This window comes from Phaethon aethereus (assembly GCF_964289735.1).
Source record: "Phaethon aethereus genome assembly, chromosome: 3".
In the NCBI taxonomy this organism is placed as follows: domain Eukaryota; kingdom Metazoa; phylum Chordata; class Aves; order Phaethontiformes; family Phaethontidae; genus Phaethon; species Phaethon aethereus.
In genome coordinates this window covers 123,711,752-123,738,389 of record NC_138576.1, presented here as the reverse complement: position 1 = coordinate 123,738,389, position 26,638 = coordinate 123,711,752, and the positions used below count along the sequence as shown (strand labels likewise).

Sequence of the window (26,638 nt, the reverse complement as noted above, 5' to 3'; positions counted from 1 at the left end):
ACATGGCTGAAGAGATACAGCAACTTTCTCACAGGCTAAAGGCAGAAATACATGTGGGGGCGGGAGCAGAGGGCATATACATGCACCCTCCCCACTTCTGTTCGTTTAGGATTTGAAGTACGTCTGTTTGGCTTAGTTAACTATTTCCTTCAACTGTGAGCATGCATCAGCAAAAAGACGACAGAAGGAAGCCACTCTGCGCTTCGAGATTGTCCTAGACCCCAGTCCTGCAAACACTGACACTTCAGACTCTCAAGGTGCCAGAATTTGTCTGTAGGCTTTGGAACCATAAACATGGCCAAAACAAAGGGCAGGATTGCGCTTGCCTGCCAGACTATGATCCCTCTTGCATTTATCCTCCCCTCCAGCAGACCAGCATTGGATGAAGAGAAATGCAGTTCTCACCTAGCTGGCACGTTTTGCCCGTCCACTGAGGTGGGCAAATACACTTAAATCCATCAACTAGATCTTGGCAGGTTCCTCCATGACCACAGGGATTTGGAGAACAATCATCAATATCTGTAACACAGAACAAGGAGAGGCTTAGCTCTGTTACCAAACACACAATGCCAGTAACTGACAAATTTGATAAATGGTTGCTGCAACTAGGATTTGCCCTGAGGAACAGAAAGACAACAGGACTTCTGCTTGGAATTTCCAGGTCTACTCCGATTTCAGCAAAAGCCTCCTTTAAAAATAATAGTACTGTGAAAGAGGGTTCAAAGCACAGGGAACGAAGTTTACACCTGTGGCCTTTTTCAAGTGGAAGTCAGAGTTTGATCCAGCCAGGTCTCTAAACACAGTATTTTAACAACTTGCCAGAATGCTACAAAAATCCAGGGTTCTGCTGCTTGCAAGAAGCCATCGGCCATTCTTTCCCCTTGACTTCAACAAAACCCTCAGTACAAAGGAGAAGAGGTGCACGGTGCTATAAATGGCTGCTAACGGGCAAAGATTAAGTAGACTGTCCTGTAAGTTTATTGGGGATTAAAAAGACTGATCTAAAACAGCAAACTAGCACATTTTTAATACAATCTTGGGAGGACTTACTATCAGTGCAAGTTGGTCCAGCCCAGCCAGGCGCGCACACGCATTCAAATCCTGTAGATGTCTCTAAGCAGGTCCCTCCATTGTGACAAGGATCAGAGAGGCAGGCGTGCTCAGCTGCACCGGGACACAAGTACATCATGGTAGAGACCACAGCAGTGTCACCAGAAGCCACCCCCTGCTCCCTCCACACGCTTCTACTTTGGACACACCACCATTGCTTTTGATGTATTGCACGCTCCTGTGAGCACTAAGAATCAAAAAGCTACTAGCCAGCGGGAAGTCATCTTCCATGCTAAGCTCATCACCACACTGACTTGCACCTGTTTGAGTCACAGCCAGACAAGGTAACTTGTAGTGATCTCTCCGGTGATCAGAAGGCTGATGTTCAGAGATACCAACTGTTCATGATGAAGCACGAACAAGCAAGTCTGGATCTTTGTAGCCAGGCCTGACATCATAATTAATATTAGAATTTGACTTTTACCCAACCTCATAAAATATATCCAAAAACAGGCACTAAAAGCTGGCAAGAATCAGCCGCCAAGTGGCAGCTCAGCAGCTGCACCAAACACTTACCAATTTCGCAGTTCTGTCCTGAGTAGCCCTCAGGGCAGGAACACTGGTATTTATCAGGGCCGGTGTTGCTGCAGGTACCACCATTCAAACAGGGTGGGTGGGTTCCACAGTAGTTCAGATCTGCAAGAGGTGAGGAGCATGAAAGCCAGGGTTGAAAGAGAACAGAAACATCACATCCATGCTTTGTTCCATTGTTCTAGAGCCTTTACAGAATACATCCGCGCGAGAGTAGGACAGGACAGGGAAAAGTTAAGCGCATGTGCTAACAATGCCAGAACAGCAGAGGAGACAACGCTAAGTAGCTGAAGGACAAAAAAACTCCCACCATGTTTCAGGAGGCTCGCTCACTCAGTCTCGCACGCACTCTCTCCTTGCTAAGCCTGACAGTGTTAGAAATCAAGTGTTACACTTGGCTCTCCGTAAGATTAGCATACCTTTGTCACAGAGCTGACCACCCCAGTTGGTTTCACAGAGGCATTGCCATGGTTCAATGCAAGTGCCATGGACACATCCTGGGTGTGGAATGCACTTATCACAGTACTGGCCTTGCCATCCATACTGACACCTTAGTTTAAAAAAGGAAAAAAAAAAAAAAAAAAAAGAAAATCAGAACAGGGAAACAAACCAAAAGCCTGTTACAATTGCTCAGTGTAGATCTAAGTGTGGAACTCCAAAGCTTGGAGAAAGACTGGGGAGGGGAGGGAGAAGGACAGGGGGAGGGGAGGGAAGAAGCTATTCACGGTTTGTTTGATGGTTTCTTGTAAACAAACATTTTAGTAGTTTTGCCAAGGTCTCTGCAGCCAGCCTCCTGACAAAAGAATAACTGTTCTGAGAGAACCAGCATGAGGCCATTCAGCACAATAATACTCTTTTGGAGCCTCACACAAATGTGGCAGAGAGGGTGGGTGTGCACTACAAATCAATCTCTGGACTTTGACAGGGTGCTTTATAAATTGCAGGGGGGGAGAAAAATGTCAGTGGAAACAATAGTTATCCAGAGATCCTCATGAAAACAAGGTTCCAGGCCTTTCAGCCATGCTGGGTTTGCAGGAAGACAAACAAAACCATAAACACCAACTCTGAGCCCTCGGCAAGGCAGTAGCAAAGCATCAGGAGTTATTGGAAGGTAACCTTATTCTGAACTAGAAAACATAGACAGCAAGTATGGACTGGGCCACAGTAAGCGATGAAAGAACAGAGCACACATCAGGATTTTACATGTGTTCAAAGATGATCAGTTGTCAGTGTATTTCAGAGTTTGATTTATGCTAACCTCTTTTCAGGGAATAACTAAAACGTGCAGTTCTGAGAAACTTTAATTTCATGTCTGGAGAAAAATTTATTATTATTGAAATTATTTATCGCCACTGTCAATAAGCTACCCGAATTTTGTACTTAAAAGGAAGATGTTCTCTTAAAGTAAATCCCCCTTAAGGGAAAGCTCATTTTGGCTTTCATTTAATTCTCACTATCAAGGCAGACCACGGATTCTTCAAATGAAAGTGCATCTATAGATAGAAACAAGGAAAACAAGTTGAAAATGAAAAGCAAGGGTTTGTTGGGGTACTGTATTTCATTAACAGGTCCTGAGAGTAATTGATCAGCAGCAATTATGCACTAAGCTGTCACTAAATTATGAAAACAAACCTCATCTGTACAGAAGTCAGCTAAGCTTTCTATTTATAAACCCCCCCACCATTCTTCTACTGGTAATTTCTTCTCATGGGAAAAAGCTAGAAGGATCTATCCATTGGGTAATCACACACATCTAGTGGTTAGTCTGACTCCCCTTCTGAAAAATCTCAGGTGACAAACTACATCCTAATTAACTTTTTTTAATAGCCATTTCAACAGCAGTCTCTTCAAACTCAATGGGAAATTCTTATTAGTTTTTGTGTTAAAAAAAAAAAAAGCTAGTCCAACTTATGTGTCTTTGTGTGCAAAGAACATGAAAGAAAACCAGATCAGGCAAAACAACCCCTGTTAAGTAGTTCATAGAAAATGCTTCTGTATAGGGAATATAATAAGAACACACAAAGATCAAAATTTAGGAACATACCCTTTTAATTTATATTGCATTCAAAGCAACTTGCCTGTGAGCTTGCACACAAGAAAAACTACGGGACTTCACCTACAAAAGCAAGTATCCAAACTGAGAATTTTATTCCTTTCTGCCAAATCGAAGGGGTGGTTTTTTGTTTTCTTTGAAGCAAATGTAAAGAGAAACAATTAAAAAAACCAACACACAGAAAAAAAAAGCCATGAGTTTTAGAGCCAAAGATAAGACTTTCTTCAAAGATCAGCTTCAAAGTGTAACAAACAAAATTGGGTAAGGCTATGGGCACTTAAAGTTAGATATCAATTCCAGAAAAAGATTTGTGATAATAATTCTTGTTTAATAATATGTATGCAGCAGTTTCTCATGAGAAATATAAAGTTAACTTTCCTTGTATAGTGATTCATGAGTAAATATGGTTTTGTTGGCTGGCCTGCATTAAAGAAAGTGACTCGCACAAAATGGGAAAAGGATATTTTAAGAATGTTTGCAAGTTGTCTATTGTACCAGGACCCAGAGCAGTTTCTGCTGGGATGTTATTTTTAAACTCTGTTGCATTTGTAACATACAGGCTATATGACTCATCAAAACTTAAAAGAAAATAGAATCTTGTTCACTTTAAAGATATTGGTCTAACTTGGCAAGCAGAAGTTATCTGAAAGCACCAGAAGGACAGCATTGTTTCAAGACTATGCAAATCAAGTGTGGGAAAGTTGCACCTTAAGTAAATAAGAGCACTAGTGCATGTCTGGGCAGTGAGTGGGAGGTAAGAGACTTAGAAAGAGAAAAGAAAAAAAAAATTCTGGAAACAAAGCCTGTTGTTCTGACTAGGAGACAGCAACCCCTACAAGGCATGTTTATTCCGATGACAGAAGCACAAATCACTGGTAGCCTTCACTGATACACTCCTCTCGCCATCTGGCCCCCCAATACCTACCTTACTACTTGCTAGGCTTTTTTCCTTTTTGTAATTACAAAAAGATTTAGATTTGGTGTTTTGGAGGTTAACCTGCTTATATCAGTGCTGCTATAAGCATTAAAATCACTGAACAACCTACATCAGTCCATCCTGCAGCCTGACTTTCACTTTGCCATGTCTCTTGTGGAGGATAAGTTACTTCCTACCTTACTTTCAGAATGTTCCTTGATGATTTTGTTGGTTTGTTTTTGAAGCATAGATTACAGGGACAGCGAGAAAGAATGAACCACTGTGACTATTTAGGCTGACTTCTTATATAATGTAGTCTGTCAGACACCCCAGATTTAGTTCTTGTTTGAACTACAGCTTGTCTGGAAAGAAAAGTGGTCCACTTCACGCAAAAGTTTCCAGCAATAGAGAATCCACCAATATGTTTATTAGGCAGCAAAATTACTTTCTGTTTCTTCAGACTTCTGTGTTTTATTCGTGAATACCCAAGCTTCACTTTTAACCCTTCCCACATAGGATCAATATCAACATTGTAACCTCAGAAGCCCTCAGGTCCCTATTGCAGGTAAACAGATATGATAAAGGGTTACATGAAGCAGCGTACAACCAGTTTGTTGATAAAGAATGTCCATATTTAAAATCCATTAACCCTCCATTAATCAGGGAGAAAACTTCCCTGTGCTGTAAATATAGGCTGTATATTTTGAGGCATTCCAAATATTTAATTGTTGGGTTATGGATAAACTCTCTTTTTCATTGTCTCCTTGCCAGGACAGAATGGACTTCAAAGCACAGGAGCAAAACTCTGCATTCATCGGAGCCCACTGACAAGATTTCATCCCAGCTATTAACCTCTCAGCACTTGCAGCCTGGCTCACAATGGTAAGGGAACCAAGAGATTTAACTAATCCTATTCTAAAGAATGCTTGACTTTTGCCTACTGATAGAAGAAACCAGGGGGTGGGAGGGCAGAAGCGGGAAACAGTGAAAGGGAGAAGAACAGAGAAAAGCCACACTGTACTTCAAGCTTGTAGTTGAAAAAGCCTATTAATCAGGCTGTTGTGTTAAAAAAAAAACCCAACATACCCACAAAACTTTTGTACTATTTATGCAGAAACAATTAGTTAGTGCTCATTAGGCAACATTTACACGATTTATCCCATACCCTCCTTTCCCCCAGTGCCACCATTTCACAAACCAAAAGCTTCTTAAAACTATCAGTGCGTTAACAGCCTACTCCCCCCTTATTCTGGGCACGTCAGCACGACTAATGCGCCTTGGTCAAAAACATGACTCTAGAAACACCCTCCCTCCCGAACCCTATTGCATTCAGCATCCCTTGTTTAATTATTTGAGGGGAGGCGGTGAGGGGAAACAAGGAGAGGAGGGGAGCATTTACCTGCACTCTCCTGGAATTGTGCAAGAACCATGCTTGGGGCTACATCCCTGACGACAAATAGCTGTTAAAACAAAAACAAAAGGGAAAAAAAAAAAAAAAAAAGAGAAGAGAATCAGCATGCTGCCTGCTTCCTGCATCTTCACACTCGTGGGAATGTTTTAATCTCTAACCAGCATTGTAATCCTACTAAATCCAAGGTTTTAACAAGCCTCTCGTATCAAGTCTACTGGAAGGAAAACCAAGGTAGGTGGCTCCCTGTGATAGGAAGCCTACAGCTAGCTTTGCAGAGGAATCATACCTAATGCTGTTCAAAGAGTTGTTTCTATGCAAGAAAAACCTTCTCACCTTAGAGAGCTCAAGTCATTTCGAGCCTACAGGTTGCCTTCTCTGCCTTTTGGTGGTGAACTGGCCCACTCTCCCTGGCTTTACATCTAATACAAAGCAACTTTTAACTACTCTGGATTTGCTTTTGAGCCGAACAGACAGGATGTTAAGATGAGCGTTGATTCAAATCGCAGGTAAACTCAGTCAGCAAGACATGTTCCTATAGTCTGTTCCTATTCAGAGTCCTGCTTTCTCCTTCTGAAATTATTAGGGAATGGCAACTTCCTAGGTAAACATGTTAAACATCATCTCAGGTAGAACAAACAGCCTGGGACTTTTCAAACACCAAAGCTTCACACTTGCCAGGTCAGCTCTAAAACAAGTACTCTCCTTCCTGCTTGTCTTGAAGTTCTGCACCAAAGGGGAAATCCTTTTTGAAGTCAGCAGCAGAACTCCCATTGAAGTCAATGGGCTGGGTTTTCTTCCCAAGGGCAAAGATGTGGATAATCAGAGAAAGAACACATCTGCTAAGTGCCCAGTACTTGTCAGATCTCTCCAAGATTTTAAAACAAGGCAGAAACTAGTCTTCTCCTGCCCCTTGTTCTCTGTGTAAAGAGTTAGTCGCTGTTCTGTCAGTCCTCAGCCCTACTGTCTGCACAAACTGACCACCGACTTGCAACCTGGACATGACGCACTCATATCCTATCCAAGCCCGCTGATCATTTGGGGGTCAAGCATTTGTCACAAACCTTTGTTGCACTCTGGTCCCATCCAGCCTTCCAAGCAGGTTTTGTTGCCATTCTGGTCGCAGGTATGGTGAGTGAAGAAGTCATCTCTTGGTCGACAAAACTTGTTGCAGCCAAAGCCATAGTAATGTTCTGCACATGTCACGCGGATTTGATACTCAAAGTGGGCAACTCCTGCATTATGTTTCAAAGTCTGCCACTGGCGGCTTGGATTGATCATGCCAGAGTGGGATGCCTTCTCAATAATGCGATCGGGATCTAGAAGTCAGAAGAGATGTCAGAGTTAAAAACTTTGTTTAGCTATCATTACCTCCCACATCACAGCATTCTAGCTTTGCAGGCAAGACTCTCTGAGGCAGCCAGTTGGTTTTATTAATTTTCTGTTTTAGAGAGTAAGATAAGGCTGCCCTGGAGCTACAAACCATTAACTGAAATACACATGCAGCATTATCAAAATGAACAAAGCTTGAAATCAAAAGGGACTGTTAGTTACTGCCAATCACTTATCTCTTTTGCACTGTAAGGACATCCAATAAGAATCATACAGTTTGTGATTAAAGAAAATTCAGCTGCTTTTACTACTAGCTCCAACAGATTGGTACACAATGTGGTTTTCCAGGCTTCTCCATTAATGGTACTAGTTTTGTTTTTAACTGGAATATTTATGAAAACATCATACTACAACAGCCTAATAAAGCAATGTCTACAAACTGAACATAAGCACCACAAAAGGTTTGCAGCCTTCTGGGACTCTGGTGTAAACACTAAATTGATAACCAGCAACTCTGGCATTCAGATGACATCAGTGATCTCACCAGGTTTTGGCTGAGAAATACCATGGAAGTTCTCTCTTCAGATAGGTGCTGATGCTAAAAATTCAAGACTACCAGAGCTTGAATCAGAGAACTCAAATCACTGCATATATATGCTATAGATACCCCTTCTCTCTATACACCATTTCAAAGTTTAGGCTTTGTACTTGACATTTAGTTCCAGCAAAAGTCTTCTGGCTTTAGAGCCCTACAACTGTCTAAATTATGGCTTGAAATAATAATATTTCACATTAGCTCGGAACATTGTATATATCTGTGGTATTTCACTTTGTAGTCCAGGTCTTGTGACTTAAATGATCTGACACTGCCTTACGACCTGCTGCTAGCAAGCACTTGACTGCTGAGTGAAAGTTTATCATAAAACAGCCAAAAGATCCTTGCAGACATAGTTCAAAACCAAAAATAAGTACCAGGCTACCCTGCTCTGTATGTGAGAGCATAATCCAGCGACAGAAGAATTTTAGGTAGAAGGGCAGTTTGCCAATGATGTGTTAGAAAGCAGCGTGTGAAGTACTGGCACATTCAAGCGTTGAGAAGTAAAACGTACTGATGTTCAGCTTGTTCACTCAACAGTTACAAAAGAAAGTTTGGGGATTTTACATAAGGCAGAGCTGAAGACTAATGAAGTTGCTACATAAAGCTTAATATGACACATGGGCAGTTTTTCATCTAAAAGACTTTTAAATGTATTGCTAAGGACCTTTGATTTGTAGCTTTCAAAAAGAACTTCCAAACAGGCTTCTCAGGCCTCAGATAGCCATTATCAATTCACCACTAGATCCTGCCTGCCTCTCTGCAGTTTTGAATAAAGTTAAGTCAAAGTACTTGCTGCACAACCACAGAAGAGTGTCGATACTCAGACATTGTAAGCATTTTTGGGGGGTATTCTTGGCTTGAGACTACAGCATTCATTAAGTGTTTACAGTGTGAAATTAAGGGCAACAACTTCTTATTCACCTTCTGGTATTTCTGGTTCTATAGTATTTTCCATTTAAATCAGTTTTTGTTATTCATTGGCACTAAGCCCCCAACCCCACATCTATGTGTAAGACTTTCAAATGCATGTAGGCCTTTATTAATTTAAATCTCATTCACAAGTCATGTAGATGCCTAAGGACTTTTCCATACTGGTATATCCAGAGCAATATCATGTCCTGTACCGTGCAGGTGTAAGGCTCTTAGATCTCATCAACAAGATTACTGACTAATTCTAAGAGGTACTTAAGCAGATGCATATCTGTTCACCTTGAATGGGGCTAGTCAAGCGATTATAGTTCCACTCATGCGTGCTGGAGATGGCTTTGCTGCACTTGCCAAGATTACACCCCGATCTACAGCACAGTTGGAAAGCAAATGCATTTCCCCAAATACCGAGTCTGTGCATAAAGACATCCTGTTTCTTGTGAGTAAAACAACTCTATCCTTTTCTCCTGTAAGTGGCAGAAGAAAAGGGGAACAAGACTCAATTTAGTTTTACAAACCACGCCCCGCTCTACACACACACTCTTGCTTTTCCCGTCTTTTTCTGTTCCCCGTTGGGAACATACCACTGACAGCTATTTCAGTCCTTGGCACCAGAAAAACAAATCGCCTTGGAAAAGACATCTTTCCTCTTGCCTCTGCTCTATCTTTCTTCCCCTATCTGCCAGCTCATTACGAAGCATGTCCTTGCTGTACGTCTCCGACGTCTCACTCCAGCCACCGGCTCTTTTGAGCCCTTAACCACAGGCTGTACTCAAATGGAAACATCCTTATTAGTCCACTAGACTTTATTTTTCTAAGGGCTCAGATGAAAACCAGCTGTGATTTCACTTTGGATCATGGCTAAAATGCCTTTCATTTGATACACGTTGTAAAGCTACCACCATACATTTAAACTCAAGTAAGGTCTCACAGACTTAAGATCCCTTTCCATTAGCCATCACCCACAGTTTTCACAATGAAGTATTGGCATGTTCCTTCTTGTACAAAAATTTCTCCATCCTTCCCTATTCCCACCTGTCAGTATGCACTTACACAAGCAAGATGACCCAGACTTCAGGGAAAGCATTGCAACAACTCTTCCATTCTTAGCCCGTACCAACAACGCTTTAACTTTTATAGCGAGCAATTCCAAAGCAGCAGGCTGGTTAAGTAAATAAAAAGCAGCAGTCAGCCAGGCTTGAGAGAAACCAATCTTCCTAACTCCCCTGACATCATCTGGCTCAGAATCCCATGCTTTGATAGAAAGGTTAGAGGAAACATTAACCAATTAGAAACTGATGAAGTGGAAGAGAGAGGCTTTCTGTACATCTTCAGCTTCCACTCTGCCCTTCACTGTCAGAGAGTTTGTTGGTTTCGTTCACTTCTTGTGGCTACACTTCAAAGCTGTTAATCTGTCTCTTTATTCAGTGAGCAACTGTATCAAAGGTTTTAGGAACAGGGAAATTAGCTATTTTGACTGCCCACCTCTGCTCTTCAGTGCTCCAATTTCTGGAAATTGTAACTACGCAACATCGGGAAGCAAATAACAGCAACAACAACAAAAGCCTAGACTCCTCTAAGCAGTTTGGGTGGCCAAGGACACCACAGTTATTTTTGAAAGTCTTTGTTTCAGACAACTTCCAGCTATGGCTTGGTTTACATTGTGCTGAAGTCTCTTATGCCCAACTGGAATTCACATGCAACTGATACCAGTAATTTACAATGGCTCTTTGACATAGTTTGAGATGCAATGTCAGCCCCATTAGCTTTATGTATGAAGCGACAGTAGCAAGATGGCATCTAGACAAGAACCAGAGTAAGAAAACCATTTAAGCTGAATCTTGGCTCCAACAAAGCACGATTCTCATCAACTTCAACAGGGCCAGGATTTAACTGCAAGCCTCTCTTGGAAGTGAGACAAGAGTGAGTATGTGGTAAAGCCAACGTAGGAGGAGTGGAATGTAGAGGGGGGAAGGAAGCATCCACTCTAGGATCTCCTAACGGCTGCATTGATCAGAGGATGCTAGTGCTATTGAAAAGTTACACAAAGCCTACTAAACACACTTTTTTTTTTTTCCTTTTTTTTTTGAGAGCTCTCACAGAGTCCTTACAATTCAGTGGTAATTAGGGTGAAAGAAAATCCTGGACATCAAAAACATACTCATCACTCTATATGATGACAGTTGTTTAGTTCTAACGATTTCCTTAACTAATTCTTCAAGACTTATTCTTCAGCTATGGGAAAGCTGACTGCAAGTAAAGTGACGCGGTACAAAGGAAAAAGCTTTGTGCAGTACAGTGACTGAAGTGACCTACAGATGGATATGTGACAGCAAATCTAGAGCAGGAATGCAAATCAGGAACATATGTAAGAACATGTCTGCACTTAGTCAAATGCACTGCTGAGAAATGAGGCAATTTTGTCTGAAGACAATTGTACTTCCAGAACATGAAAGCAAAGAAAGGGTTCATTGTGTAGCTTTGGAAATGCAGTTGTTTCATGAAAAAAGATGAGCTCTAATAATAGTAAAAGTGGCAGAGACCCAGTCTGAAAAAACCTCTCAGTTCCTACTGTAAACAAGACCTTCATTTTGAATTCAGGCATCTTCCATTTTTAATACAACTCTGCTGCTGCAGCAATCTATTTTCTGCTCCTCCATAAAACACTCCATAGTCAAAAGCCAAGAAGTCTCCCAGCCACCACTCCATGACTGTGCTGGGGTAGGACCTGAAATCACAGGTACTGCAACACTGTTGAAATGTGGCTGGCTGTAAAGCAAGCCGTGGCTGTCACTGACAGGTCACATGAATCATCTGCAATGGACAACTTCTTTTCTGGAACTAAGAACTAACAGGACATCCCATGTATATTCAAAATAAAAAAAAAAAATAAAGAGCAGATCTGTGGAGAAATGTTCCCAGACTCAAAGGCCATTCCCAAGCAGTGTACTCTTCACCAATTAGAACATGAAACTACAGCACTGTGCACATTTCTACAAGCCTTTTCTTTCCTGAAGCATGAAGTCCATTTCATTACTGTTTGGCTGTCACCTGGCATTCCGAAGCAGACTACAAGAAGCTGTTATAAGATTTGTGCAAGATGGGCCACAGTGCTGCTGCTTCTTTGTTGAAGGAAAAGGCTTGTTGTGTCAACAAAAGGTTTATGAGTTCAGATTCATACTTTCTCCTGTGGCTTTTACCACACACTATTAAAGCCTTAGATTGAAAATAGAGCTAATTTTGCCCACCTTCTTCAGTAACAGTAGGCAATAAGCAGGACAGCTCATATGCCAAGAGACTCTGTACAGGAGTCCTCTAGCCAACAGGAGAAGCTTAGCAGAACATTTCTGAAACCAACCAAAGACATTCTAGGTGAAAGATTTCCACCCTTGATTTCCAGACAGCTCTACCAGGTGGTGTCTGGTAAATATTTTTCAGCCCCTGAACATAAATCCCTAGACATCCAGCTCCCAAGGAAGAGCTGGTAGTCACTCCTGTTTCTCTCCTACAGTCATTAGATTGATATCTATAACAAATCTTATGGAGATTTTTTTTTTCTTAAGCAGCATGTTCAGTTTTGAGAAGTACATAGTTTATAGAGAAGTCCCAAGTCAACAAGCCTTCTGAATATCACTCCTAATTAAAAGAAGAAAAAAAATCCAAACAAAAAAAATCCTGAAGAAACCCGTTGGCTTTTATTCTCCCTGAGGAGAAAGAGGGGATTAACAGCATCTATTTTTAGGATCAAACCGTTGGTGCCTAGGTGAGCGAGCTACCCCCCCTCTACAGGCAATGTGAGGGAGACAGGCTGCTGCTGAGTCTGGAGTAGCTGCTGCAAATTGCCTGGGGGAGAGCGTTCCCCTCTACTCATTCTCTACTTCATAGTAAGCTGGTTAGACTACCAAAGGCCTTTCAATGGACAGGAAATCAGGGTGTCTGAACTAAGTAAACCAGTGGAATGAATACTTACTAGTAGAGTTATCATTGTAATCCCATGCCTCAACAAGCAGTGTGTAGGATCTCTGCAAAAGAGAAATAAGAGTTAGTTTCAAAGCCACACATGACTGTAAGAAAAAAATGATATATCTTCATCAAAAAGAAAACTCCTGGTCTCCACCCTAAAATGGAATACTCGAAAACATAAATAGGTAACAGATTATACTTGAGACAAACATGATCTTCCTGAAACCCCATAAGCTACCTTATCCAGTCTGACTTAGAAGACCTTTCACCTTGGATAGCTCATCTTTGTCATCATTAATGCATCTTATGTACTTAACCAGCAAGTACAGCCTTTGACACTATGCTGTAGCCACAATAAAGCATGTGTGGAAGAACTGCACACAGAAGACAGAAAACACCAGGCTAGCACAGCAGCATCAAAAAGACCAAAAAATGAAAACCAAACCCCCACCCTCAAAAACTGCTTCAAAAGAATTTTAGTTACAGAAAAGCAGTCTTGATGTCCCTTCCCCCAGCCATCCTGAAAGCAAGAAGTGTTGCTAAGATTACTGTGCTCTGCCTTGACAGCGCAATCTCTAGGGACTTGGCTTTTCAGCACCCCCTTTGAAAGCTTTGTCTGCATGAGGGCCATCGCAGCTCCCACAAGTATCAGGTAACTGAGGGAAGAACTGATGGATATGGGAAGGGGGTGGGGCGAGAGGGAAGCATTGTAAAACAAAGGCTAAAATCAGACTATTTGGAAGAGCAGGGAAAGGGAAGACGCACTATCCACCCCGTGTCACATGGGCAGACGCACTAAGCTGCCAATGAGCTCTCTAGCACTCCAGTAATAATAGTCATAAGCATAAACTAACTAAAGTGACTCCACGGGTGGGAAAGATGCCAGCTATTACATCTAAGCCACCTTTATCTTCAATCCTAACTTGAGAACAAGGGCCATTAAAACATCTTCTCCTCCCCCAGCTCTACTCCGAGATATTATTATCCAGGCTGTATCTTTCAAAATTGCCATTTAGCCAGCCATATCCGAACTTACAGAATCATTCAAAAACAAAACATGCACCCCCTCAAAAAAAAAAAGCTGAGGAAAAAGAAGAAAAAAATATTATTTGAAAACCAAAAAGTAGAGTAACAACTATAAATGAGGTAATAAATGTAACATCTTTCTGGTGCACAGAACAGTGATCGAACAAATTAAAACTTCCCATGAAGGGTTTCGATGCTTTGCCATAGAAGCTGTGTATCGTAAGGTTTATTTCTTCTTAATTGTATCTGTGCTCAGTCACAGTCTGCTCATTTGTGGTCTGCAGTGCTTAACACCTTTTCTGTAACAGAAACCAAAATACAGTTCTGAGAGTAAGCTGCTACAAGGTGCAAGTGTAAGGCAGACCTCAAATTCCTTGTGAGGAGAGAAAGGAAAAAAAAAAGGAATTAAAAAAAAGAGTTGAAGCAGACTGCTTTCTCACGACTGGACACAGCATGCAGCCTCTGAATGAAAACCTAGTTTGTGATGGACACCGGCTTGGAATACAGCCTAAATATGTTTCATATTCAAAGCAGACTAGGATTCCATTTCGTTCACTGATAACTGTGGGAAAATGCTTCAAAAAGTAAGCAAAGCTGGGCAAGCCGAGACATGTGCCCAAGCGTCTATGCAGCGGCTCCATTGGCCCAAACCATTTTTGGTTAATATTTCATGAAAGTTACATGTTATTTGTCACTATTCTAGACCAAGTCTGTCAGCTTGAAAGAAACTCCGAAAATACAATAAAGCAGAACATGATCATTTAACACCGTTTAAAGCAGATTTAAGAAGTCCTTACACAAGTGAGAGGTAAAAATAAACAAACAAAGCCAGAATAAAACTCTTGAGCCATATGACAGATATAAATTGCACTATCTTGGGTGCTTCCTCACTGGTTTAATTACCTGCATTGAGAAGCACAAGCACAACATGTTACTGCAAGCTTGAAAAAAATATTATGATACAGAGAATGAATTATAGCAACTAGCACTACTTCCAGTAAAGTTAAGGATGTTTTCCTTTTGGCCTTGCATAATTGTTTTGGAAGATATTTTGTCTAAACTCATAGCAACAGTTCCCAGTTGGTTCTCAGGACTGTTTACCAACACACCTAGCCCTTAAGGAAAGGAAAGGCTGAATCCTAGCTCTGAGTGCTACTGTTGCTAGATACTTGTGTGACCACTTTCCAACACCACACAGGAATTTGTTTAAAAAGAGGAGACGCTTCTGCTTAACTGGATGGAAACAAAATGCAGGGGTAATGAGACCTACCCTAGCAATTCCCTTGTTCCTATGTGCCCCCTCTCACCTCATCTGAATATTTTAAATGAAGAATCCCTGTCCTGAAAAGGGATGATAGAAAGAACGGCAGTTTAATCTCTTGGCTCTGTCCCTCTCAGCACGAGGCAAAGAAAGGACAAGACTTTGCGTTCAAGACGCGACACTTCTAAACAAGAGACACACAGACACCCACAGCCCCACAACAATAGTAGCAAGCCCTCCTCAACAATCCAACTATGCCATACCTCTAGCCAATTCTACCCCGCCTCAAAAAAGCAGTTCTTTGCAAAGACTGCACGGTTGAGATTTTTTAAAAGTGCATATCATCCCCACTCTATAGATCAACAATTCAGATATCTCAGGAATGACTACTTACAGCGCGGAGGTTTAAGTTTTCCCATGCCCATAGATGACCTCTGCCCATCTTTGAATAAATATATATATCCAGACACAAGAATTCCACATCATGCACCTTATTCTATCAAAGCAATGTCCTAGGCAACAAGGCAGCAGTGAACTTTCCCGAGTCACACCCAATTAGCTGCTGTAAACCCAAGCTTGACCAGAAGGCAGGGATTCTGGCTTGAGAGGAAAGGCAGCTTGAAAGGAACAGCAAGCCAGCACACTTTGCACAACATCCACAGTCTGATCATCCCAGGGCAGCATGGTCAAATTTAAGCAAAACTCCTATGAGTTAAGTTCAGAGAGGATGGAAATGGCTATGGTCACACTCCAAAAAACAAAGCAAGCACCTACGTGCGAGAACTATTTTCCTCATGTCAAGGCACCACAATTTAAATCTTGATCCATTGATAATACAACTCAAGAAAGACTGAGAAGACCCTGAAATCCATCAGAAACTGTCCCTTTTAAGGGTCTGAAAGGGCAACACAACCTCTTTTCTGGTTATTTAAATGAAATACTAGCAGCTCCAGGTAAGCAGGTGGTGTTTAAAGCTCTCTGCTTGATTACCTTCTTCCCTCCCTTCATCCAGACATCCACCCAAAAGAGGTGGTTTTGTACTTTGGCTTCTAAAGGCATTCTGCGAGTCAGTGGGACAGAGCAAGATTAAAACATCAGGCTCATTAGTGAAAGGACTGCCTCCTTTTGGAAGAGGTTGCAACTAGTCAAACTTCTTTCCCTCCTATCCTTGTGGTTAAACCATGCAAGAGCTTTGCTGAGCATGTGAAACCATGACTAGACAAATGCAGTGGGAAGTTTGCATTCTGAATGCACGCCTGCTCCTCCTCTGCCAAACAAGGAGAGCAGGTTAAGCCCAGCAATGTTCTCCTCACGCTCTGCCAGCCGTGCACAGCTGTGAAGACCAGTTTGAGGACGGTGCCCGCACCCTGTCTGCATCCTAGGGAAGGAGGCTTGGAGACTGGCATGCTGTCACAGCAGGCCACAGCAAATTGCCAAGAGCTCTAGCAATCCCTCCTCCCTTCAGCTGGAAGGGGGTGAGATAGGGAAGAGGGAAACTGAAGCGTATTCCAAAGTGGCCAAGGGCCAGGAAGGAAGGCATCTCTGAGCAGAGTTAAGGCTAGTCACAAAACCACTTCTTCTAAACATCAGCAGGACTCTCACTTCGGTACCCCTGTTGCCACATGACCAGTCACGATGCTGCTATACAGATGTGTCACAATGTCATGCTTTGGTCAGCCAGTCAACTTTGACAACAGAATATTCCTTCAAAGCAGTTGAAGACAACCGGTTCCTCACCCAGAGGAGACGTGGACGTATTTGGGAAAAGGAGGGAAGCAACCTAACCCTCTTAACCCTTTGTCAAATGCAACATCATCAGGAAGCTTTTCTTTGGGCAGGCCTACATAAGGATAAGGCAACACCCTATAAAGCTGTTACTCTCTCAAGCCTGCGTATATAAACAAAGTCTAAGCTGTAACAATCTCACGCCCCAGAGTCCATGGCCAAGAGCTAGGCTGAACCTCAAGCAGGCAACCCAGCCAAGAGCCTCATCAGAATATGCCCACATGAAAACAGAGCACACTGTTCCTTTAGTCTTCATTTTGAGTAGTTCCTTCATTGCTGTTAGTGCCAGTAAACACTTCATTGCCACATAAAGGAGAAGACATGAAAACAAATTTAACTATATTAGCAGCTTCCAGGAGAGACTTTCCCCCCCATTGGGCCTTAGCACAAGCCAAGCTAGTAACTGAAGTCAAGACCTTCGCTGCGATGCAATTGCCACCCTCCTGCCAAACGATGAAGGACACAAAAGTACCGCTATCCAAACTATGCATACGCTTAAGCATCCAGTAAACCAGGCTGATCTCTGATCTGGCAAGCCTGCTGGAATAATGAGTATCCTGTGAATACATAATGTGCTGAAGTTGCCATTGTGTGAAGTAAGTCCATGGTTTGTCTGGGAGCCGAGCAATGCTGAGTCCACTGCTGCTTCCTGTTGCTTGTCCTGTATTAGCATTATTTTTGGATAGGCCCCATTATGTTCTGTAATCCTCACTGCAGTCAGTATGGCCATGCTATTGTTCTTGGTTAATATTAGCAGTAAATGCCTCTGTCTGGGTGGCCGGACTACAATGTATTCCAATCATAAAACTAGCATGCATTAACCGAACAATGTCCTGGGATAGAGTGGGGAGACTTGGGGTCCTCCCTCCTCCCCTCCTGTACAGAAAGGAAAAGAAAAAAGTATAACTTCCCCTCCCCCCACCTTTCTTTTTAAACTAATGATTTGAATCGATCTCAGCTACCAGGGTGCATCGTACAACAGCAGCATTTTAATCAGCACCTTATCTCGTTACGGAGTTATTTTCTCACGGAGCCCCACTTGTCAAAGACCAGCAGGTAGGCCAAGATGTCAATGGTTGCTTTCAACCTTCCCCAACAAGCAGTTTACCTGCTCTTATCAGTCCCCCTACCTGTTTAAAGCATCTCACTGATAATTAAATGCACCAGTTACAAAAGGGTGGCAAGGTTAATAGAGGGAATACCTAGTAGCCAGCCAAGCAAAACAGTCAGGTTCACATAGAGCAAGCCTGAACAAGAAGCCTTTCTACTTATTTACCTAAGTGCATAAGAACTGGGTTGAGCTGGTAAAAGACTCTGGATGTTTGACTATTTACAAACCACTATAACCACTTCTATCCACATTTTACAGTTTCTTCTGAATACCACAAGAATAATCAGTGCAATTTATGCTGCAGAATAGTGACCACAGAACCATGAGCTCCACAGATGAACAAGAAATGAAGGCAACAGCTGGTTTTGACATCTTTCCCCATGTTAACGCATATGGGTTACCAGCTAAAATTATTATAACTGTGTCAATTAACATATAAAACTTCTATTCATCAGCAGAAATGCAAAGCCAAGTTTGGGTCAACTTCTCAACACCCATCGGGTCATTAGTGTTACCTTCGCAGAAATACTTTTAAGAACTGCAGCATAAGGTTTTTGCATGTACTGCAGGGCATCAACTGAAGTTGGAAAAAGTGCCATGTATGAGAGCACAAGCCTCTTGTAAGGCACATCATCTCACTTAATTAGCTAAGGCCCAACTTTACTAGCTTCAGAACTAGTTTACTTCTATTCCAGCCTTCAGTCCGCAATGAAGCGGTAAGTTTTCTTGACCTGACTAGAATTTTAAGCATAAAGCATCAGTTTTATGCAATTCATTTTCAGAAATGCAGACTTCCAGCTGCATAAACAAGCTGACAGCACTGGATGTAGGTAGTCTGAGAAAGTTTAGGAATAAGCTTCAATGCCTTCAAATCCAGCTGCCACTGAAGTTAAACTGCAGCGGGCCTTTATTATAACAAGAACAAAAATTCTGCAAGCAGGCAGGATGAAGATTTATTTTTAGACATATTATGGTAATATAGTCAAATGGATTTACCAGGAAGATGAAGTTCTGAATAGATTGGAACATAAATAACTTTTAAGAACATAGAAAGTCCAAAACCTCCGAATAGATGCATCACTTCTCTGCAGTCCTGGGAAAAAACAGCCTTGTGGATGCTAATTATGCTTCAGATGTCACTTAATACTCTCAGCTCCATTTTGGATAGTAATCCTAGGCAAAACATTGCCCTTTGAATGCTGAAGATTTATTCTTAAATTATTATTCAACAATAAATGACACAGTGTAGACTTGATTAATATGCATTTTATTATTATAAACATTTCTTCTGCTCTGCCCATGCTCCAAGATGACTTATCAGGAACTCTTTAAGAAAAGCTTGAACAACATCTAGCATTTGCTTCTACAAGTTTTCAAAAAGTTAACTGGAGGGAGAGAAAAATAAAATCCAAAAACAAGCTTTAGTTTTATGACTGTGACCTAGTGTTTGGTTTGTTTGCTTGTTTGTTTTAAAAAAGCAGTTGAATGAAGTGACATTTTTCTCTCAGATTCAAAAGGCTGTTACTTTAGTATCAGCTGCAGATTAGTATTTTGGAAGCCTCTTCTGTCAAGACAAGAAGAAAAAGTTCATGAAGCTTAAAAACCACTACAGCTCTTTCATTATCTCCTCCTAGCCAGAAAAAACAATGCCTACCCAGAAAATATATTTTATGTCTTCAGGAACCAGTTGCAGTAAGATTTTGTCATCAAAAAGCGGAAAGGCTGACTATTTTATTTTTTAGAGTAAGGTTGGAATAAAATGTTCAAAGCTTTTTAATTGTATTTTATGCTGAAGTCATTTAGATACTGGAGGGGGTTTTTTCCACCTCAGTAGTTTCCTGGTGTGTTGGTGCAATTGTCCCCAATATTAAATAACTACAAGGATCATAATTTCAGGATAAACAAGACGTTTGAAATTGGAGCTATGCATACCAAAGCAATTGCCAAGTTTGACCTCCTTCTTACTCACAGTCTCACCAAACTCCCAAAAGATCTTTCTTTACATAACCAAGCAAAGCTTAGCACTAAACTTTGCTTAGTTAATTCACGCACAGCTCCCTTAAGGTATAGCACACATCACACTTTGGATTCTTTAAGAAAGGCAAGACATTTGATTTATGTCAAAGACGAGCATGTGTCTACCATGAAACAAAACTTGTTGAGACAGACTTTGACAAGTGGAACATGGAAATTCTTTTGTTTCATACTTTTCTATATGGCTTCGTGAGCCAGGTTTGCCTGTCAAGAAAGTCACCAAAGTCTCAAAGTGAATGCAAGAAGCAAGCCTACATGTCTTGTAGGGTTTTGCTTGGTTGGTTGGGTTTTGGTTTTTTTTTTTAAATCATTCTCACTATTGTTTCAGTTTACAGAAGAATTGCTAGCTACTGCAGGGGCAGTAGCTGATGCCCTCTAGTTCCTTTATGCTGGTCTGCTGACCTGTTTCCTAGCAACTTACTCAAACCTTCCATCACCTAAATTAATTTATGGCCCACCGTCTCCATACCCATTACTCACAGGGGTACATATCAAAAACTGACAAGAGCAAACCACATACATTATTAATAAGACTCCAACACTTCAAATCTACATTACAAGCCAGATCTAACAATACACTTAAAGCATACCATTCTCTTTTCTTCCTCTCCTGCATGATGAATAAAGACCTCTAATGCAACATAACTATTTTTCACATACGGCATAAGGGGGCAGCTTGATATGGGAAGAGATTTTTTTTTTTTTTTTTAAAGTAGTCAAGGCAGCAAGACTTCTTAATGTTACTGACTCAAGCTGGAACATCCAAGAAAAGCCTCCCTCAGACAGAACAGAAACACCACATATTCAGAGATGAGCACGAATTTTCAAGTGCAGTATGATTAACATTTTGTTGTAGCTCCTATAACCTTTACTGTAGTTTGCCGTTGGATATATTCAAAGCCAACTCATGCTTAGCCACATTGGTAAATGCAATGCTAGTCTCAAGCTTTTACTCAAGTCAAAAACATTCACCCATCTAAAGAATTTTTTTAAGTTCTGAAATTTCAGCATCAGATTTGAGTTGATTAATTAAGTTTACTACTTTATCTGTAAAGCTTTCAAAACCGCTAAAATGATTTGTGTACATAATTTTAGTACAAATAAGAGCTTTGCCACATTAGATATTCTTTTGTTCAAATGCCATTTGAAAGTCGCAATGGCTAGCATAAAAGCTCTGTCCTATCAAAGTTAAAGCTGGGAGGCAGGCTTGATAATCGCAAACCGACTATCATCACAATCTCCAAAAGTGCATTTCTGCATGGGAATATGCAAGAGTTTATTCCAAAAATTCCACTCTTAGGAACCAGAGTGTCTGAAGTTGTCAAGTTTTACACATTTCAAAGGCTGCACTGGAGTTTTGCTGCTGCTGCTCTAGGATTCCAATGCTCAATTAGATTCAGCAGGACAATAGAAGCATTTCTTTTACTAAGATGCAGGCAAGCTTAAGAAACTTCTCCCAGGGTCCCCACCCCCTCAAACCCACCCTCTACGCACAGATTTCCCTTCCCAACCCTATGAAGAGAGGGGTTGTTAAAAGGCACATGTTCAGCGTTCACATCATTTTTATATACACACACATATATCTTCAGATTCAAGGCACTCAAATTACTGGGAGCAGGGTAAGGGACTAGCTAAAAAAAAAAAAATCCTTGATGAACCTCAACTTTTCTGAAAAAAAGTTAAAATCTGCAACACAAGCACTGCAGTCACTGGCACAGCTTCAAATACCTCAGATTTTTACAAAGCCCTTTATCCCTTTGATGGCATATTTGATAACAGTTTTATCTCATTTCAAGGTAGAAAAAAAAAATAAAAGAGAAAGGACAGACTTGTACTTCCAACAGAGAATACTTTTGTTAACTCTGCTATTGTACCTTGTAATGCTATCTCCTTAAAAATACAGACTTGATTTCACCCTTGTGCCTCTTCAGCAGTCACAGCTGACAGAGGAGGCAGGTAGGAGGCAGCACAGGACATTTCAAGAACACATGGCTGCCTGCAGCCCTCGGCAGTAGGACTACAAAGTGGATGTCTACACTACAACTGGAGGAGAAATGCTTTTGGGGCAGACTTTCACCCCCAAAAAAAGGCCAGGACCACCCAGCAACCAGTCCTTATCTGACTAGGAAGGGCCAAGCTTTGGAGGGAGTGGAAAGTCTATGCGTGCTTCCACCTCGCCAGCAGCGATAATGACAGAGGATAGGAAACAAGATTCACCCCTCCCCTGTGTGCACGTAAGAGCCCTCCTCCCCTCGCAAAAATGACCTTAGGCATCTAGGTTAGGATGACTGGCTTTTCAAAACTGCTGAGCATCAACATATCCCAAGGCAGCCGGTGGGAAATGGTCTGCTCAGCGCCTTTGGAGAAGGGGAAGGGGGAAAAACAGTTTTGTTTCCTAGGTGATCTCTAAACATAAGTTTCAGGAGCATGAATTTGGGAGTTTTTAGCTTTTCTACCATAGCATCCCAAAGAGCCACCTCAAAAGCCAGGCTGTTGTGCATGCATAAGAGCCCCTCAGATCAGTCATCCTCAGCTTTTGATTGCCCGCACGCAGTACTGCTGGGCACAAAACACTGCACTTCCTGCCATCCAAGGCCATGGGCAGTCTTCTGTGTCCAGAAACCCTATGGCACTGAAGCCTGACTCTGTGGGTCTGTCCTGAAGTATGGCTGTTTTGCAAAGACGGTCCTCAGTTTCTGTGCAGTGAGTAAAGGACTCTGCAGAGCTGACCATATCAAACCTCTTGAGCACCCCAGAAGAAACAAGCAGCACTGAAGTCTAAGCAAGGGGTCTTTCTGTGCCCAACAACAAAGCAGGCTTCAGCTAATGAAAGGGTCACCCGTTCTCCATCTCACAGCTCTACAAGACTGACCAGTATTTGCAATGCTGGGAAAGTGCCTGGCAAAAAGCCCCACCTCCTTGAGCCATCAAGTTTTGCACACAACTAGAGGGAAGCCAGAATCTATGGACCGCTGAAGCAAATAGCCAGGAAAAGGTGTGCTGTAGGGAGGAGTGAGTGAAAGGGACCAAAAGCTAAGGGCAGGCTTTCCTCACCCTTTAGCTTCTAGAGCCCCCAAGCGCCTCAAAACATAGCAAGCTTCCCAGGGAAGCTGGCAACTAGCTCACCAAGAGCAGCAACAGCAGCTCCCATCAACACCAAGCAGAGCAGTAAGATTTCCCCTTGGGAGAAGCAGGAAGCCTTCCCAAACACGCTCCAGGGAAAGGAGCCAGCTGTGACACACACTTTTCACACGGGATCCCTCTACAGCCCCTAACCCACTGCTATTTTGGCTTAAGTCCAAAACTTCACTGTTTAGAAGAAGAAAAAAAAAAACCACAACCGAAAAAACACCAGAAAAAAAAAAACCCTACTGACCTTCTAAGTCTCAAGAGACTTATTCATGCTGTAAAGTGCAGAGATACTGGGTTTGCTTCCCTGACCCATTTAGATCCCCCTCACTGCACATCTGACTTTCAAATTTAACAGGCTGTGCATTGTGAGCCCCAGGGAACAAAAACAAAAACACCACCACATTTTACTCATTTCTGTGCTGCGGATCCCTGACGCTCTTGCCAAGACGCCTGCTCCCTCCCCAATCCTGGTCCCTCTCCCCCTGCGCAAGAAGTTAGAGCTTGGCTCATTATGGCCATCTCAAACAGCACCGTCCAACAGAAGCAGAGCCAGAGCAGGCCACGCAACTTACCGGCCAGGCAAAGCTGAAAGGGATAACAATCCGGTTCTTTTCATTATTCCGGTTGTACTTTAAATTGAAGGTATTTCCTCCGATGACAGGAGTGGATTTGGATCCAAAGCTGCAAGGACCGCCAGCAGTGACCCGCGATTGATACTCCTTCAGGCAAACTTTAAAATAGGTATCACACTCGTCTCTGGTGCATTTTCTATCTCCTGGGTTTCGGGTGCCATCACAGCAATTTCCATTTTGCAGTTCACCATTCACATTTTGCATGGATAAGATCTCCAACTCGAACTGTCCCGATGCTAAAGTCACCTGTTAATCCCAAGAAAGAACCGGAGGAGAACAACAACAAAAAAAAAAACCCAAACCAAAAAACCAAACAAAAAAACAAGAAACATACAGTTACCTCACTTTTTTCCCCAAGCGCAATTCACAACAACTCTGCAGACAGGAGAAAGTCGTTTTAAGCGTGTTTTCAAGAAGCACACGCATAACATTAAAAAAAAACAACCACTCCAAGCTTTTCCCTATCAGACATCCATGAGAAAGGCTCATAAATCATCCCAGCCAAATAACACCTTTAATGCTAATAAAGAACCTTGAGTGCCAACTCCAAAAAACAGTGTGCGTGGGGAAAGCTTCTAAATCGTTAAGAAATAAAACTAAACCAAATCAAGAGTGTATATGCGAGGGCAAACCCAACAAAACGCTATAGCTGAAGTACCCTGGAAATGCAACTCCTCTGCTTTCTCCGAGGTGCAGCTGAGACGGGGAAAAGAGCCTTCCCGCTCAAGGCTGCTCAGCTGAGATTCAGACCTTGCCCATTAGTCACCCAAAGAGCACTGCCATTAGCCCCGTTTAAAAAAAAAAAAAAGAAAGAAAAAAGAAAAAAAGGAAAAGAAATTAATTTCGAAAAAAAGCGGTTTGCAAGTAGTTGGATTTTTTATTCCCAGGGAATTAGGTCTTGCCGCACGGAGGACTTCTGCGTTTGCCACCTCCGCAGGAAAGTTAGCAGCAGTAACGCCACTCTCGCTGGAGCAGTTTGCAAACGCGCCTTGTGCATCGCCGAATGTTTGGGCTTTTTAAAAGCCATCCACCGCAATCACCGCGGGAGCCGCGTTTCGCGGAAAAGCGGCAAAATTACCGCAACCGGCTCTGCGCGGCGGATTCGAGAGCCCCGTTCAGGCTCGCTGAAGCTTCCCCCCCTCTCCCTCCCTCTCTCCTCCCGCGAGGGGCTGCAGTCCGGGGGGACGCGGGTACGTACCTTTGCCCGCAGCCCCAGCAGGGCCAGGAGGAGGACGAGGGAGCACGCCGCCGCGGCTGCCCGCCGGGGCGCACGCATGCCTCCGCCGCCGCCGCGCTGCCCGCCCGCCCGCCTGCCTGCAGGCCGCCGCTGCCGCTCGCTCCGGGACGGGGAGGGCCAGAAGGGGAGGAGGAGGAGGCGCCGCCGCTGCTGCCCGCCGCCGCCGCCCCGCTCTAATATACCGCGCCGGCTGCGGCGCGCACCCGCGCCGAACAACGCCGCTTTTCAAGCGCTTTCAATAGCGCCCCGGTCTTCAATGCAAAGCAGCCCAGCCTCCTTTTATTCTCTCGCCTCCCTCTTTTCTTTCCCTTTTCTTTCCTCTCTCTCTCTTTTTTTTTTTTTTATTATTGCGATTATTATCCCGAGCCTTTTATTTCTTTCAGGGCGCCGGCCACCGCGCGGCGGAGGCGCAGCGAGCCCCCCGCCCCCCGAGACACACGCACACACACGCACATGCAGCACACACACCGCCCGGGAGCCGGCCGCCCGTCTGGCAGCCCCGCCGCCGCTCGGCTTCATCTAGCCCACGGCGGCAGGCGGGGAGGCCGCCCGCCCGCGCATGCGCGCATCCATATGCATGAGGGGGGAAAGGAGGAGGAGGAGGAGGAGGGAGGGGAATGGCAGGAGTAGGGGAAGGTAGGTACCGGCAGGAGATGAGGAGGTGGTAGGCGGTGGCGGAGGAGAGGAGGGCTGGCCGCTCCGCGGGTGGCGGCTGCTTCTGAGGGAGGTGGCGGGCCCCGGCGCCAGGCCGCCCCGCCTTCCCCTGGGAAGCCCCGCTCTGCAGGTGCCTCACGGGCCACCTGGAGCAGCCGCCCGCCTGCTGGGAACGCGGGCGGGTTCCCTCGGCGGCGCCCGCGGCTGAGGCAGCGCCGCGCGGCGGAGAGGGCTTTTCCCGCCCGCCGCTCTCTGAGGGGACGCGCGGGTCCTCCCTGTCCGGGAGCGGGGCGGGAGCCGCAGCCCTTTCCTCCTCGCCTCCTCGTGGCTGGCTGAAGGAAAAATGAAGCCTTTGGGGTCGTTTTTGCAGTGAAAACTTCCCTTGCCCTCGGCCGGCGGCAGCCGCCCGCCTCTCCCGGCCCGCGTTACCTGAGGCAGCGCAGCCGTTACGGGGCGGGAGGGGCGCGCGCTCGCTCGTGGCGCGACCCTTTGAGGGACGGTTGAGGGGGGCGGGGGGAGGGGAGCCGCTGAGCCGACGGCGCTCCCCGAGAGCGGGTTTTCGCTCTCCGAGGGCAGAGGAGGGACGGACGGCCCGGTGTCTGAGGTCTCTGAGGCATTCCTGAGGGAAGCGGAGGTGCTAGTCGTCCCCTCCTCAACACGAGCCCGCACCGACATGTATCTCCCGTGGTTCGGGAGGGAAGGAGCTGCGAGCGGGGCGCATGCTCATCCTACAGCTCCAGGCGGGTTAGTCCGGGGAAGATGGCGCTGGGTGAGTGCAGAGGCACCGTCAGGCTTGCCTGCTCCCGGTGCTGGAGGCATGCATCCCAGCTTCCAAGCGAGTGCTGGCGTTTGTCAGCCACATCCTTTCAGGAGCAGAGGCACATAGCAGGTGGTTTACCTGTGGGACTCCTTGCCACAGGACAGAGAA

General features: G+C 43.8%; 1 protein-coding gene across 1 annotated transcript in view; it reads right to left on the bottom strand.

Moving 5' to 3' along the window:
• Positions 1–26,367, bottom strand: part of JAG1 (jagged canonical Notch ligand 1) — a gene marked incomplete at its 3' end in the record, with an annotated part of 35,962 nt that extends 9,595 nt beyond the window's left edge. Inside the window, exons 1-9 of the mRNA XM_081997956.1 lie at positions 25,018–26,367; positions 23,760–24,065; positions 12,846–12,897; positions 7,083–7,337; positions 6,010–6,070; positions 2,061–2,191; positions 1,627–1,746; positions 1,051–1,164; positions 406–519 (exon numbers count right to left, since the gene is read on the bottom strand). Coding sequence (XP_081854082.1) covers positions 406–519; positions 1,051–1,164; positions 1,627–1,746; positions 2,061–2,191; positions 6,010–6,070; positions 7,083–7,337; positions 12,846–12,897; positions 23,760–24,065; positions 25,018–25,095 — 1,231 coding nt within the window. The 5' untranslated portion in view covers positions 25,096–26,367. The remainder of the gene's footprint in view (positions 1–405; positions 520–1,050; positions 1,165–1,626; positions 1,747–2,060; positions 2,192–6,009; positions 6,071–7,082; positions 7,338–12,845; positions 12,898–23,759; positions 24,066–25,017) is intronic.
• Positions 26,368–26,638: the final 271 nt, after the last annotated feature.